Source organism: Daktulosphaira vitifoliae, unplaced genomic scaffold, assembly GCF_025091365.1.
Source record: "Daktulosphaira vitifoliae isolate Bord-2020 unplaced genomic scaffold, ASM2509136v1 Scaffold_3, whole genome shotgun sequence".
NCBI classification, from domain to species: Eukaryota; Metazoa; Arthropoda; class Insecta; order Hemiptera; family Phylloxeridae; genus Daktulosphaira; species Daktulosphaira vitifoliae.
The window spans coordinates 36,829,009-36,846,411 of NW_026099574.1; the positions used below are offsets into that span (position 1 = coordinate 36,829,009).

Consider the following 17,403-nt stretch of genomic DNA (forward strand, 5'->3'; position numbering starts at 1 on the left):
AAAAATGCATATAGAAAGTAGAACTTTTTCAACGTAACTTTTGAAAGTGTTCCGGAAGGTCTGACACTTTTATATATATCTTAAATTAAAGCTAATGTAATATACTTTATCATGGAAAAAAAAAATTTCGGACTTTATTTTATCTTCATGGTGAAAACAGACATTAAACTTAATAAAAAAAATATGATTTTTGTAAAAAAATTCTTTTTTATATTTTTAACTTTATAATGCTATAACTTCTCGAAAGATGTATGGATCAATATAATTCTTTTTTTTGAAAGATACATGATGTCTTTACCTATCATTTGGTATATTTTTTTATAAATCTGACTTTTTACCTCCCTACAGGGGGGGATTCAAAATGACAACTTTTTCACAAAAAATTTACTTTTTCCAACTTAAATTTTGAAAGTGTTCCGGAAAGTCTGACACTTTTATATATATCTTAAATTAAAGCTAATGTAATATACTTTATCATGGTAAAAAAAAATTTCGGACTTTATTTTATCTTCATGGTGAAAACAGACATTAAACTTAATAAAAAAAATACGATTTTTGTAAAAAAATTCTTTTTTATATTTTTAACTTTATAATGCTATAACTTCTCGAAAGATGTATGGATCAATATAATTCTTTTTTTTGTAGATGCATGATGTCTTTACCTATCATTTGGTATATTTTTTTTATAAATCTGACTTTTTACCTGCCTACAGGGGGGGATTCAAAATGACAACTTTTTCACAAAAAATTGACTTTTTCAACTTAAATTTTGAAAGTGTTCCGGAAGGTCTGACACTTTTATATATATCTTAAATTAAAGCTAATGTAATGTTCTTTATTATGTAAAAAAAAAATGTCGGACTTTATTTTGTCTTCACGGTGAAAATGGCTACCAATTATTATTATTGTGTGAAAATTCTCGATTTTATTTTTTACATTTTTTAACTTTATAATGTTATAACTTATTGAAAAGTGTATTGATCAATATAATTTTTTTATGGGAAATACTATTTTTTAATAATCGCTTTTTTATTCGACATACTTTGTCTTAATCAGGATATTAATAAGGAACTAGCAGTTTATGAAGCTTTTGAAATATTCCACCAATTTTTTAAAATTAAACACTATCTAAAGATTTGCATCGAAGCGTTTTTTTTTTATAGTGATTTTAATCACTGTCAGATATCATTATACTTAATCCAACTATGCCACGTCACCACTATGCCGCGACCCCCCTGTGCTGGGTTTTTTATATTGTAGTTTTTTTTAAAGTTAAATTTAATATAGGTTTAGTTTGTTAGACGTTCCGCAACATTTTCAAAAATTGAATTGAAAAAATTTTTCTACACAAGTGGGTACTTTTGTACTTAAGTTTTTTTTTGATATTTATACTAAGCATATTGAAAAAAGCTCGTTGTTTGAAAAAAGTTATTGCAGTTTTAAGATGCAGAATTCTTTTATTAAATTGTAATACTTCTTTACATGGTATTAAAATTTTGAGATATTTTTCAAATTTTTAAAATTGAAGATTTTTCCAATTTTGATGCATACACCAACAACAGAATCGGATTAGCGAGAGCCAAGAATTTTTATGAATTATAAAATAATTTTATTTTATTTCTTATTAAATATATGTTGCCATTAAAAAAATAAAGTTCACACACTTATATGATATTAGAGATGAACATGAAAAATATTTTAATCAAGAAAAATGGAATTAGAAATGTAACCAACAAAAACCAAAAAAAATAAAATCCAAAAAAAGAGAATCTTCAATATAATAACAATAAATTTGTTGGATCTACATGAGTTTTTTTATTAGAGTATAGTTTACTGAGGTTTACAGGCTTTCAACCCATTAAAACCTTAGGGATAGTTTAAACTATTGATAATAATTGTTTTCAAATTTTGTTTACTTAATAATTGAACTTCACCAGATTCATTAACTTCTTTAAATCATATTCATTTAATTTAATTTTTACATACAAATAACCTAATATGCATAATAGGGTCCAATGGGTCGATACTTAAAACATACTGTTACATTTTTTTTTTCATTGATTACAGCATATTTTTATTGTAACAGTATGAACGTATTTAATTTAAAGCTCGAAAATTTCCCCGATTGTGGTTTCAGTTACACTTAAAGCAACCATTTTTACTGGTTATCGTGTATAAGAGTACCAGTTATTTCACATATTTTAAAATTGAAAAGTAAGGTCAATAATTTAGCAAGTCCAATTTTTTTTAAAGAATAATTTTTTGTAACGTTTAAAATTGTATTTTATATACTTCAGTACAAAAATTATTTTTTTTTATTTTGGTTATTTGCTTAGTAAATTGTCTCTCAGGAAATTTTTTTAAAAATTAACTTATTTGGCTGATGCTATTAATCCTTTAATTATTCCGGAATACGTTCATTTTTCTTATTGTAAATAGTATAAAAAAAAACTTATGTAATTTTAAACTAATTCATTGCAGACCCTAAAGAAGAAATTGCTTAAACTTATATATTCTGACGTTGGAAAGATGATGATTCCAATTATTGGAGTGGCCATTCTTCTTTCGGTAATTATTACTGAACTAATTTCTCGCACAGGAAATGTAACAAACCATATTGTACGTCATACTCTTAACACTACACATCAGTCAATTCCAAGTTATCGTCTTATCCACACCATACTAAGCTTTTAGTATATAAAATGTTATAAATTAATATTTTTCAAAATAAATAAATCAAGCACGATTGTTATTGGGTGGTGACAGGGTGTCAGTCACTGACTTTGACTTTCTAGTCAACCGAACAAAACAGTGATATCTTTATTGTGGCTCAGCTTGATTTTTTATGATCATAAACGTAGCTTCAAATTTCATGAGCAATATTGTCCTATTTCTTAAATTTAAGCGATTACATGATCAAGTACTTATCTGTACTCATTTATTTAGTAGTTATTTAGGTGAAAGGAAAAATAGAACTTTGATTAAAAAAAAGCTTCAAATCGCCTCCTCTAAAAATAAAATGAATTATTTTTTAGATATATTTCAATAGAATAATGAAGTGTAAAAAAAAACAATTGATCAAAGAGGTTTTTTTTTAAATAATTTGCGTTAGAACTTTTTCATTCTATAGTCACGTTCTTCTTATTATTTTTAGATTCATTTGTTTACTTATTAAACAAATATATTATTCAGCGAAAATTAATGAATAAAAATGTCTCAAAATATTATTAATAAGTAATAAAACGTTAATTTATTTGATTGTTTTTGAATCTGCACAAAGCAATATAAATATCGAATTTGGAATAAAATGTATTTCGTTATATATTTTTTCAATTAAGATAAATTAAAAAATGGCAGTTAAGGCTATATTCAGTTATATTTGCTACACTTTCCTACTTAGTTTAGCAGCCAGAGTAAGTATGATTTTTTAAACTATATTAAACTAATTTTTGTAAATTTTTTTATTAATTACGGGCTAAGAAAGATACTTTGTGATGAAACTCCTTATTTCCAGTTTTCACTGAAAAAATTCAGTATCTATAACCAATATTTAACATGAAAAATTGTGTTTTCTTCTGTCCTTTTCTTCCCAACATAGACAAAAGCTTGATACCGAAAATCACACGTAAAAATTAAAATTTTTAAAAAGCTGTAGAAATTTAAATATTGTAAATTAATAAAATAGATATTTTTTATTAATCTAATCTACAATTTATTTATTTTTTTTACATTTTTCGTAAACTCAAAAAGAAAAATGTTTTTTTTTTTAATAAGGAAATTTTATAAATTATGATATTATTATAGCCTAAAAGTATAAATATAATGTAAAAAAAAATAATGAAAAATATTAACTAGATCATAAGTTATTGGACTGGTTAGAACATGCTAGACCACTCTGTATAATTCTATGGTACGATATTGAACATTAAAAACCTGCTAGAATACTACAGAATTATTTTCATTTAAAAAATGTTTAACAATAATAATTAATATATATATATATATATCTTTTTTTTTTTAAGCATCAACCTGAATTAAATTTGTTTATTGTGTTCCTTGGTAGCAAAAATCATAAAAAATTAACTTATTGATTTGTTTGATTTATTTTTCAATTGATTTAGATAAATGCAATTTTCCCAATAGAAATTGAAACAAGTTTGCTCAACTTGAGGCTTTTCCTTAATAAAAATTCTAGTGACTTTAACGTTTTGAAAAAAAGTATAAAAGAAATTCATGGTAAGAAATTTATACTTTAATAAATAAATGAATATAGTGAATATTTTAATATTTAATTGATTGATTATAGCAAATTATGTTATTACATTTAAATATGTTAAAATAAAATGATTTAGAGTACGAACATTAACCTAAGACTGTCTGTAATGAATGCTTATTTAGCTTCTCTGGTAATGTATTGCTTAAAATAGGTTTAAAAGAAATAAATAATCAGAAAAAATTATTGGAGAGGTATGATGAGTTCATTTACTGAGCTGATTTCATTATTGACGATTATTAAAATATATACTCATTAACAAGTAAGTGAGGTTGTCCGTGAGTGACTCATTCAGTGTTGATAAACAATTTCTATCAATTTCACGTACCTTTACTAATTCCTTAAAAACATTAGTAGAGTTCAACTTAACATAACATAACTTGTTATGATTTTTACACTTTTTAAATATTTATACCATTTATATTATTAGTGGTGCTTTCGTGAGCAGGTTTGGCAATGTGTCATTTCCCAAACTATATGTAAAAAAAAAATGACTACTCAGCAATTTTGTCACAACTTGTAAATATATTACCTTTATTTAATACTTTTCTTAAGTAAAATGCAAAAAAAAAAGGTCTCTTGAAATTTTGGTGTTATGTCAATTTTTAATTGGTAAAAATTAAATCCGGTGACGGATAATCACTCGTCCCGGAGTATAAATGGTTAAGAAAACTTCCTCCTTTGGGGGAGGCTACTATGGCACTAAAATGGGCTGATAAAAGCAATAAAAAAAAACTTAATTAATTAAAATAAAAAAAAGTGTTCGATTTAAAAAATGACATCGCAATTTTGAGCAATCCCATGCCCCGGAAAATATATTCTAGTACCACCACTGCGTGCCATGTATTACATAATATAATAATACTCAATGGAAAATAATTAATTGACAACTTATAAATTTTGATACAATTATCATTTCGCTGTAATTTTTTTTAATTAACGTTTTTTTTTGCATTTTTAGACTACGTTAAAAGCATATTTTTTATTTTTAAAAAATAAAAAATAATTTTTAAATCTAACAAAATTGTTTAGAATTTTTTTTCTCTATCATATTAACGAGTTAAAAATAAAGGTTCTCATTTGAGAAATCCTTGTCAGATATCGTCTATACTTGTCCCCAATATGTTGAGTTGTTTTTTTTAATGGCGGCATACACATTTAACTAGGTTCTAAAATACAAAATGATTTAATTTAAAAAATTACTAGTTGATAACAACTTTTGACTGATTATTTCGGTTATTACCACTTTATAATATAGACCGGAAGTGAAGCCAGGGTATGACAATATTTATTATTATACATGGTACTGCTATTTTTGTAACTCGAAGTTTTCCCGTCGTATCCTTCACCTGCCACCAAAGTATAAAAATGTTAATAACTTGTGAATTATTGGTCCAAAAGTTGTTATCGACCGGTAATTTGTTCAACTATATAATTTCATAATTTATAAGATAGATAAAAATATATGTTACCATTAAAAAAAATAAAGTTGACACCCTTATAAGGTATAAGGGATGAATTAAAAAAATATATGACACTAATAAATACCAAAAGTAATTTTCTCAGTATGATTATTATTTTAAGAGAAATTAATTAGCTAGGGTTAAAAAAATCACTCTGTATATCTTATGTATACATAATATATGTGAATAGTCATTTCTCAGCTACAATACTCTTCCGGCTTAGATATAAAAATATTAATAACTTAAAAATAGTTACAACTTATTCTACATCCTCAGTCTATAATATAAACTGTAGACATTAATGTAGATGTAAAATGTAGACTCTAAATAATAAAGTCGTAAACATTTTTGAAATTATGGTCCGTAAGTTGTTATTGACCAGTTATTTTCTTCATGATATCAGTTTCTTTTAAGTTAGTTAATCATGTATATTTTTATAATAAAACTAAATGTGATTCAATTTTAAGGAGATTGAAAAGGGGTTAGAACTATATTTTTGTGTTAATTAAAGTGGGTAGAATTCTTATTAGTGATATTCGAACCAAACTAAACTTGGTGTTTTCGGTTAAATTTGAAAATTGAACTTAAAATTTAAAAAAATCGAACCAAAGTTTTTCCTAGTAAATCAGTTTGAAATCAAACTAGTATAATCAAATATCACGCTAAATTTTTTCAATATGTTATAAAAAATGTTTTGTTTGAAAATAATTAAAATTAACGTTCGAGTTCGATTAAATATTAGGATGTTCAGTTAGGTTCGGGTTCGAGTCAGAAATTCAAAATTATTGTTCGTAACATCATTAATTCTTATAATTTTAGAAAAAAAAATCTTCTTCCTCGCCTTAATACATAATTAATATTATGAATTATTTTATATAATAATATTTGAAGTATTTAAAAGAAAATATTAATACTGAAAAAAAATTACTTGCTGTGCATATTATTGCACAAGTGCATCTTCATCTTCTTCTTCTTCTTCCTGGCCTTAATCACAACTACTCGGGGTCAGCCACCCTTATACTAAACTTCCACTTGACACGATCATCCACATCCTCTACATTCATATTAGCTGTACTCCTATCGCATTCAATAACATTTCTCCATCTCTTTTTTGGTCTTCCTCTACCTCTTCTTCCTTCAACATTCATTTCTACAACTGTTTTTACGGCTTCCGATTCTTCTCTTCTCATAACATGACCAATCCATCTAAGTATATTTTCTCTCATCTTATCGACGATTGACGCTACACCTATACTCCCTCTTATATGCTAATTTCTTCTCCTATCTTCTGTAGTCACTCCACTCATCCATCTAAGCATTCTCATCTCTGCTACACTCATTCTCTGCTCTACTTTCTTATCAACCACCTAACACTCTAAACCAGGGGTCCTCACTAGGATTTCTGAGGGAGCCAAATAGTTCATATCAAATTTTCCTTAGGGCCGCAAGTACAAATTGTATAGGTATAGGTTAAATAACTTACAAACAATATGACTATAACATAAGTTTATTACATTAGTTTATTACTTAAGTTTATTACATCAAAAAATAAACATTTTGCATATAAAAAAGTAGGGAAAAGTCTTTTACTTAATTTCATGATTTGGCCTACTTGAATTTGAACTTTAATTCTTTGAAGTCGAAGGGCGAAATCTTTCACAACTTTCTAATATGGCATCTATGTTGGCAGGTTGAGAAGAAACTGAAATTCTCAAAATGTTGTCAACGTTCTCACTTGTTAATCTGGATCTGTACTTGTTTTTTATGAACTTCAGCTTACTGAATGTAGATTCACAGACATACGTAGATGCAAAAACACACAAAATCTTCTGAGCACAGTCAATTAAGTTAGGAAATTTGTCCTTTTCAACTGCATTCCAGAACTCGTAATGAGCTTTATTCTTGTTTTTTTCTTCAAAAACACTTTTGAGCTCTGTATCATGCTGAAGATCAATTAACTCATTTTTCAAATCCCTAGCTTCGTATCCAAAAACAGAAAGATGAGCTATATTTGCTGTTGTAATTGACCATGGGTTTTCCACCAAGCGAAATGGTTCTTGATACTTCCTGAAGCCACTAAACCTCAAAGACAATTCGTTCTTTAGATCTGTCAACAGCTTTATTAAATCAGAAACATCTTGACTTTCATCTGGATTTTCATCAAATAAAGTTTTAACAGAAGGAAAGCTAGAATAATCACTGTTTAACAATTCTTCGATATACATTTTGAGTTTTTGTTCCTGTGAAAACACAATACTAATCATTTTTGTTACAATGTTATTGTAGTGTCCTTGCAATCGAGTCAGTGTTTCATTCATAAAGCCCATTGTATCAGTGAGAAACGCTACTTTGAGCCACCAACTAAAATCATAAACATCAGGATACTCTTTTTCCTTCGTAGCTAAAAACAGAGTAATCTCATGACGAATACTGAAGAAACGTTCCAAAACTTTACCCTTACTCAGCCATCTCACTTCTGTATGGTAAAGCACGTCCCCGTATTGTGATATAAGTTCTTTCAAAAACTCTTGGAACGCTCTGTGGTTTAGTTCATTTGACCTTATAAAATTCACGATCTTTACAACTTGTTTCATAACACAGCTGAAATTTTCACCAAATTTAACAGCTAAGCTTTCTTGATGAATAATACAATGAAAGCTTAATAAATTATCGTTTTCCAAATGCTTTTTCAACAACTGAACGAACCCTATATTACGGCCTAACATTGATGGGCAACCATCAGTACACACAGAAAAAACCTTTTTCAAATCAATACTACGCTCGTTAAAAAAACTTACTACCGTGTTCAAATAATCAACACCTCGAGTTTGTCCAGTCATGGGAATCATGCCCAAAAAATTTTCTTTAACAACACAATCCTTGGATACATATTTAACGAACAATAGTAATTGAGAAATTGACGTTATGTCAGTGGATGAGTCGAGTGCAAGACTAAAACATTTGCTTTGCTGAAGTTCATCGGTAATGTTAAGTGCAATATTTGCTGCTAAGTCTTGTGACCGCCTCATGCAAGTTGAGTCAGACAGCTGAAGTTTAGAAACTTCATCTAATATTTGCTTACTATTAGGTAAGTGTGAAAACAAAGTTTTACAAACGGTGACAACACACTCTTTTACAATTTCTGCATCAGAAAAAGGCTTCATCTTTTGTGCTAAAATTTCTGTTACTTGGTAGGATGCTTTTGTAATAAGCTCATTCTTGTTCATTGCATTAAAAAGGGTACTACGTTCACAAGCAAAGGACTTTTTCAATGATTGCAATTTTTCCTCTCGGATCTTAGATTTTTGCGGGAATTTTTTTTCAAACTGCGAATGAATTGAAGTGTAGTGTCTGTTCAAATTATAACGTTTGTTTCCGTTTACCGTTTCACGACATATCAAACATAGGGCAGTTCCTTCTTTCTTACCTTTTGTAAAAAAAAAATCTCCTTCCCACTCAGCTTGAAATGCACGGTTTTCATCCTCAAGTTTTCGTTTCCGCTCTTTTGAGTACACTCCCGCCATATTTATTTACAAAATTCAATCACCGAACGAAGTGTTATGTTCGTAAAATAATTTGTTCAATTGATAAAGTTAGCCGCACTAAAATCACATTAATACATGTTTGCACTGAGCTAGATAAAACTCTCCACTGTTGACAAACAGTTAAGATAAAACTGACGACCGAGCAATCGTCGAGGTCAGATATTTCATTTGTTGTTCGAGGCATTCTGGGAATTACCGTTAATAATAGATAATCATTTCGTAATTGCTACCCGTACATAAACTTGTTATATAAATATAAAATATATACTGGAACCTATTTATAAAGTATTGAATATTTTTCCAAAAAAATATTTATTTCAATAACTCTAAAATGTATGTTGGTATAACTATCCTTAACAGTCAGTCCGAGAGCCGCAAAAAAACGTTCCAAGGGCCGCATGCGGCCCGCGGGCCGCGTAGTGAGGATCGCTGCTCTAAACCATACATCATTCTGCTGTTCTCACTACAGTCTTGTAGAATTTACCTTTCAGCCTCATTGGTATTATTTTATCGCATATGACACTAGACGCTTCTCTCCACTTCAACCACCCGTACTTAATCCTGTGTCTCACATCCTCGTCAATACCACCGCTCTTTTGCAGAACTGATCCTAAATACTTAAAACTTTCCTTCTCTCCAATTACGTCCTCACTTATTGTCACTGGTCTCCTTATTTCACCTACCTCATGTTCTCCTTATTCAAACTCGTACTCCATATACTCTGTCTTACTCCTACTTATTCTTAAACCCTTTTCTTCAAGAGCTGATCTCCATACCTCTAGCCTTTGATTAATTTCCTCCCTATTTTCTCCTATTAACACTATATCGTCAGCAAACAACATGCACCACGGCACCTCTCCTTGTATTTCTCTAGTAATATCATCCATCACTATAGAGCATAAGTAAGGGCTTAAAGCAGAACCCTGATGCACTTCTACTCTTACCCGAAAACCTTCTGTTACTCTTCCCACAATTTTTACCCTAGTACACATATCCTCTATTATATTAATGTACCTTTTCGGGATTCCTTTTCTCATTAATGCCCACTTTAAAACCTCTCTCGGTACTCTATCATACGCTTTCTCCATATCTATAAATACCATACAAAGCTTTTTCTTATTTTCCATAAACTTTTCTATTAGTTTCCTCATGCAAAATAATGACGCCATTGTTGACTCACCAGGCATAAATCCAAACTGGTTTTTAGATACCGATGTCTCATTTCTTATTCTCTTATCTATTACCTTTTCCCAAATTTTCATACTATGACTCATAAGCTTTATGTCTATAATTTCCTCACTCCTGTATGTCACCTTTGCCTTTAAATATCGGCACCACAATACTATTCCTCCACTCATATGGAATTTTCCCTATTAATAAGATTTTATTTAAAAGTTCCTTCAACCACCTTATGCCAATACCGCCTAATATTTTCCATACTTCTACTGGCACTTCATCTGGTCTTACTGCTTTATTCATTTTCATTGATGCCACAGCCTCCGATACCTCTTTCTCACTAATTAAATCTACCAGTCCCTCATTCCACGAGATATCATTTAACGTCTCTTTTTGATACTCCTCATTCAGTAATTTTTCAAAATACTCTTTCCACCTTCTTTCACATCATCATCACTCGAGAGTACTATTATCAGCACTTTTTATACACCTTATAAAATGATAATCTTTAGTCCTTTGCTCTCTTACTTTTGCAAGTCTATAGATTTCTTTCTCGTTTTCCTTTGTTCCTAGCCTATCATACAACTCATCATACTTCTTTAACTTCGCCTTACTTACTGCACACTTGGCTTCTTTAGCTAGCATATAAACTTTATACTCCATCCAATCTTCTCTCCTTTTGCTCTTCTCATATACTTTGAATTGCTTTTTCTTACTTTCTATGATTTTTTGAACGTCCTCATCCCACCACCAGGTTTTCTTGTTTCCTGGTATTCTACTCCTACTCTCACCAACAATCTCCTTTGCAATATTCTTAACACAATTAGCAAATCTATTCCACACGTTATGTCTCCTTCGACATTCCACACTATTCTTTCTTTTACTGTCTTGACAAACTCTTTTTCATTTTCCCCATTCAGTATCCACCAACGGATTTTCGAATTTTCTCCGAAAAAAAAAATTATATTTGTTTATAATTATATTATTTTCGCTTTTGAAAATATTGCGTGAGACATAGTAGATCACCTGTATAATTTAATGTGTTATCACTGTTGTAAAGTCTTTTAGTTTTTACTATCAGTTAGTATCTCTTTATAAGATATCAAACTTTAGCCAAAAATAAATAATTACTATTATTTTTGTTTTGGTTTTTATACTTTACTGACATTTTTTTTTGAAACTCAGAGACATTGCCGAAAAAATCTAATGGAGAATTAGACAATAATTTTAATGTGAATACAGATATTTTTAAGAATTGGCAAACTTTAACTCAAGAAATATTTAAACATGCTGCTGATGAAACCGGTCAAAATATTAATATTGATAGTTTTATAAATAATCTAAATTATACATCCAAAAAGAAAAATCAACTACAATCCGAGATCAGAATTAAATATAATGGTTCTAGCGGGTTTTTAAGTTGGACAGGTAAATATTATATACTTAATTATCATTTATTGTATCGTTATGTATAGTGTCACTCTTATTTTATTTTATTTGATTTAAAACAAAAATTTTGTACTAAAAAAACTTCATTTATATCTATAAAAATAATTTAAATATTTGGAAAAAACTACTTAGTCACAATTTGATCATTAGTTTTTACTAAATGCAATAGTGAAATAAATATTTAAAAAAAAATTATGGACTCAAAATTTTTTAACGAAAGGATATATATAGTGGATAAAGTGGATAGTTTTCATTTATCTAAAATAGTTACGAGTATAATATTAATCTTTATAGAATAATATAAAATTGATAGAAGTGATCACTCTTTAAATGTATAATTACATATAAATTTCACATATTTTATAGTTCTGTTTTTATGTTATATGTCCTTAAAGACTAATTTTTATGTTTATGGGAGTTTTGAGCAAAAAATCATTAGTATTTCTAATGTAGTAAAAAATTAAGTTAATGTCTTTTATAGAAGAAAGTTTAAATACGCCGTTGGATAACTTTATGATAATAATAAATTATTTAAACGAAAATTTATTTAGAAGGGATTCCCAAAACAAAAATAATTAAATGGCAAAAAAATAATTTTCTACGTTTAAAGATAAATGAGTATATTTTTTCATAAAATCTATATCAATTAAAAGATATTTTTCACCGTATCAATATAATCTTTTTTTTAAATAATTTGTAATTTTTTTGAAATTTAACATATTAGCTTTTCCTACACTTATTGAAAAATAATATCAATATCATTTTTTAAATAAGTAAAATTAATTATTTTATATTAATAATAATATAATGATTATTTTTAGACTTTAATAATTTTGTAACTAGTTATTCGTCGTTTCATTTATATAAAAGCTTTACAACAAGTACTTCTTTTGATAGCATTATTGATTTAAAAAATTATAACATAATACAAGATGACAAATAGCCTTCCAAGAAGTGACTCTGAGTTCAGCAAAATAACTTATATTCTTTAGAAGTTATTATGAAAGTACTAAGTTATTAAATGAAATATTTATGTTTGTAAAATTTTAATATATAATTTTCTGTTCAGGTTTATACTCTTTTTTATTTTAAATTGTTAACAAATTTAGTGTTTGCTATTATTAAATACAATTATAAATAAATTTGTTTTAAATATGTAAACAATTTTTCAACCACATTCATTTTATGTGAAGCATGTGTTTAAAAATATTATAATAGGTTAATAAAACTGCAAATTATGAATTATTATTTTCGACAAATTTGACTGAATTTTTGATTAATAAAAGCATTAATTAAAACATTTAAAAAAATAAATAGTAAGAAATGTTTTATCGTATTAAATTTTTTTCTGAGATGACTACTATATAGAATAAATAAAAATTGCGCAGTTACAATTTTATGAACTTTTGTTTGATATAAAATTAATAATTAGATTTCCTGATTGTATGTGCTGTTTTAATTAAGAAAAAATTGATTGTTTCAAACGACTCGTGTGACCATCAGTGTATTATGTTATCAAAGAATTGTTATTTAATCGTCTTGGGACAAATTTAAAATGCTGTGAACTGTACAAATAATTAAATGAACTTGATAATGCTAGACTGTAAACACATTATTTTCTTTCAATAATAAGTACTAGGCCAAACGCTATACATACAATTTTTATGCGAATCATCATATTGAATTAATCTTCTTGTGTGAAAATTAATTCTAGTTATGCTTTCAAACAAATGAGGCAAACACTTATATATCAAGATCTTTTACATTATAACCCGTTTTTTTTAATACGGTAAATTTATGACAATAGAATGTCACCCAGATCTCTTGTTCGCGCCAGATAATAATGCCGACTTCCGTGGTTAGACGATACCACTGTGTCGGTTTTATCAGTTGAGCCGGTTCAGCGACCACTGGAAGACGGATGTGACATAACCTTAGTATTGTGTGCGTTGTCATCAGCAACAGCGTTAGCTCCCCATGAGTGCACGGGACACATGGTTTTTTAAATCACAGCGGTGACTAAGTATTGTATTGTTCGTTGTCGTTTATTCAGTAATTTTTTTATTATTATTGCGGCGGTGTGAGAGTCGCCTTTCAAAGAGTTTCATCGCTCTGGGTTTTGCGTACCCATGTGTACAATTGTTGTACCGTCGGACTTTGGTGACTTATATTACGGATAAGAGCATCGGTGACTTGGCAATATTTAGCAACCAGATCAAAGTGATCAGGTCGAAGCACTATTGTTATTATTTGTATAATTATTGTAACAAACTTTATTAATTATTTGATTGTATTAGGGGACGCTAAAAAGTTCATATTAAATATTATCATTGTTGTTTTCCTAGTTATTTGTTTGTTCATTTATTGATAAATTGCATGGATTTTTTCATGGGTTAATTTTCATACGATAACATCTCTATTTGAAATAAATGTACAACATACATGTTTCTAATAATTCAGTAACTATAAGTGATAAAAATTGACTAGAATAGTATTAAGGGGATATGACTATACCAATCTCTGTTGACTAGTTGCTCACTGAATCTCAATTAATAAATAAAATAATGATCAGTTCTACATCCATCTATTTCCCAAACTTAACATGCTACATTGGGTGGTGGCCCTCTTTCATGTGTAAGGTGGTCAAAGATGGATCTTGGCTAAGTCAATGATGGATGGAACTGGTATTATGGGCGATTTGCATCAAAAATGTGTTCTATATTACATGTTGTACTTGTGTAATATTATGTTATCACTAATAAAATTAACATAAAATATGATTTTATCGTTTATATTTGAATATAAAAAGTTGAAAATTTTCAACTTAACTTTTGAAAACCTTCCAGAAATCCTGACACTAAAAATATATTTCCCTCGTTCCGCGTAAATGGGGTAAATCATAAACAAAAGTTACAAATTTCAATATCGCTAATTTTCGCACATGTTTTCAATTTTTTAGCTTCGATGCGAAGCTGAGAAGGTATTGGTTTTACTAAGATGTGTTTTTTTTTTTTTTGTGTCTGTTACCACTTTTTCTCAGCTCTCACCGAACCAATTTCTTTCAACGATACGCCAAAAGATCAAAAATCGTATCTAGTCGAAGACATTACCCTTAAAAATTGAAAAAAATTCCCTCGTTTCCCGTAAATGGGGGAAACCTCCAAAAAAATTACAAATTTAAAAATCGCTAATTTTCGATANTTGAAAAAAATTCCCTCGTTTCCCGTAAATGGGGGAAACCTCCAAAAAAATTACAAATTAAAAAATCGCTAATTTTCAAAATTTTTCCAATTTTTTTTACTAAAAACTACCGTAACTTTTTCAAAAATGAACATATCAATATAATTTTCGACATACTTTATCTTAATCAGGATATTAATAAGGAACTAGCAGATCATGTAGCTTTTGGAATAATACACCAAAATTAAACACTATCTAAAGATTTGCATCAAAGCGTTTTTTTTTTTTATAGTGATTTTAATCACTGTCAGATATCATTATACTTGATCCAACTATGCCACGTCACCACTATGCTGCGCCCCCCTGTGCTGAGTTTTTTTTTACTTAAAACTGCCATAACTTTTTGAAAAATAGATGAATAGAAAAAATTTTTTTTTAAATAGATATATTAGGTATTAACCTATCATTTGGTATATTTTTTTTTGTAAATTTGACCCTTTACCTGCTCACAGAGGAGGATTAAAAATGATAACTTGTAGTGAATCAAAAAAAGAAAAAAATATATAAAATACTTTATATGTATTAATGTATTATTTTAAGGGGGGTTATTAATTTAGGGAGCACTTTGACAGTTGCTTAAAAGAAATAAGTTAAATAGAATATGAAGGGATTTTGATTCTTATTTGATCCACTACTTTATTGTATTAATAATATTATTACTCGGGGTATGAGTACGAGGGTCTGTAAAAAAGATAGAAGATGATAGAAAAATAAAGTGATCTTTATTTTATTAATATGGGATTTATTATAATTAATTGACAATTCTTAAATATCAATAATGCCACGAGTTTTGACGGTTATCGATGATAGGTGGGATTGAGTCACCTCGTGTGTCTACCCAGAGTGATATGGTGGCTATACATATGAACCTCCAACCTAACTCCTGAAATAGACAAGTATCAACGATATAACTCTGCCAAGTAACTCTGTACAAACATTATCGATTTATTAAATTTACTTGGTATATTTATTATTATTGATAATCACTTGATTTTCCTGTATGCCTACTTAATCTATGTACTCATAAAATTTAATTCTAAACCTTATTTATTTTTGGTGAATTTATTAGATTCCTACCTTGATATTTTCTGCGATACTTTTAAATAAATAGATGTTGTATTTTGTGAACAAATAATGGTGATGACGGCGGATCACTTCTTGCATATACTTCGTTGTGTGGAATGATCGAGCGTAGTAAGTGCCTCTGTGAATATCTGACTGCATCTCTCTCAGAATGCTCTTTATTTTTGGCTTTTTATATTAAATTTGACCGTAGTTCAAAGGCAAGAAGTGATCCCCGACGCCACTATTATTTCTTTATTAATCGTAATTTATTACATGTTATTTATTACATTTTCATCAATAATGATCTACATATTATAAAATACTATTATATCTTATATAATAAATTAGACATAGTTTATTACCCTTCATCTTATGTGCTACCATTACATATTGTTTATTATTTCCTATTTGTTTTATATAATTAATATATGCTTTTTTTCGAAATTTCATTAATATGTTTAAACATTTAAAAGGTACATATATATATATCTTATTTTTATTGGTATACATTTCATTTTGTGTGATTGATTGATTGAAGTCTTAAATACTACATTATGACATTAATGATCTAATGTGTATACAAATAAATTTTTATGATATTAATGATGTACTATGTATATCATTACAAACTTTTTCACAAAAAATAGAACTCTATCAACTTAACTTTTGAAAGTGTTTCGGAAATAATGACTCTTATTATTTATATATCTTACTTTAAAAGTTATATAATAAACTATAAAATGTAAAAAAAAATCCGATTTTTAGTTAGTCTTCTGGGTAAAAATGGCTATCGTATTTGAAAATATGCTATTTTTGTGTTATAATTTTCGGTTTTGTAAATTATTTTATATTAATATACCTTACAAAGGATTTTGAGATAGAAAGAAATGTTTAACTCATTTGATTTTTATCTCATATATTCAATAACTTCAATGAATATCAAGGTAAATCATTCATTTCTAATATTTTTGAGTATTTATTGCCGAATTAGGTTTAATATGATAATAGGTTTCAAAATAATAGGTCAAAAGATCACAAATCGTATCTAGTCGAAGACATTATCCTTAAAAATTGAAAAAAATTTCCTCGTTCCCCGTAAACGGGGGAAATCCCCCAAAAAATTACAAATTTAAAAATCGCTAATTTTCGATATTTTTTCAATTTTTTTTACTTAAAATTGCCATAACTTTTT

General features: G+C 28.0%; 1 protein-coding gene across 2 annotated transcripts; it reads left to right on the top strand.

The window, feature by feature from the left end:
- The first annotated feature begins 3,253 nt into the window (after positions 1-3,253).
- On the top strand, positions 3,254-13,235 carry LOC126901536 (uncharacterized). Of its 2 annotated transcripts, none has more exons than XM_050678039.1 (4): positions 3,254-3,413; positions 4,122-4,236; positions 11,643-11,885; positions 12,804-13,235. In XM_050678039.1, exons 1-4 carry the CDS (start codon positions 3,351-3,353, stop codon positions 12,815-12,817), a joined length of 435 nt encoding a protein of 144 aa, XP_050533996.1. In that variant the 5' UTR covers positions 3,254-3,350; the 3' UTR covers positions 12,818-13,235. The 2 variants fall into 2 exon arrangements, with proteins under 2 accessions (XP_050533996.1, XP_050533995.1); XM_050678038.1 differs by having other exon boundaries at positions 3,255-3,413; positions 12,728-13,235.
- Positions 13,236-17,403: the final 4,168 nt, after the last annotated feature.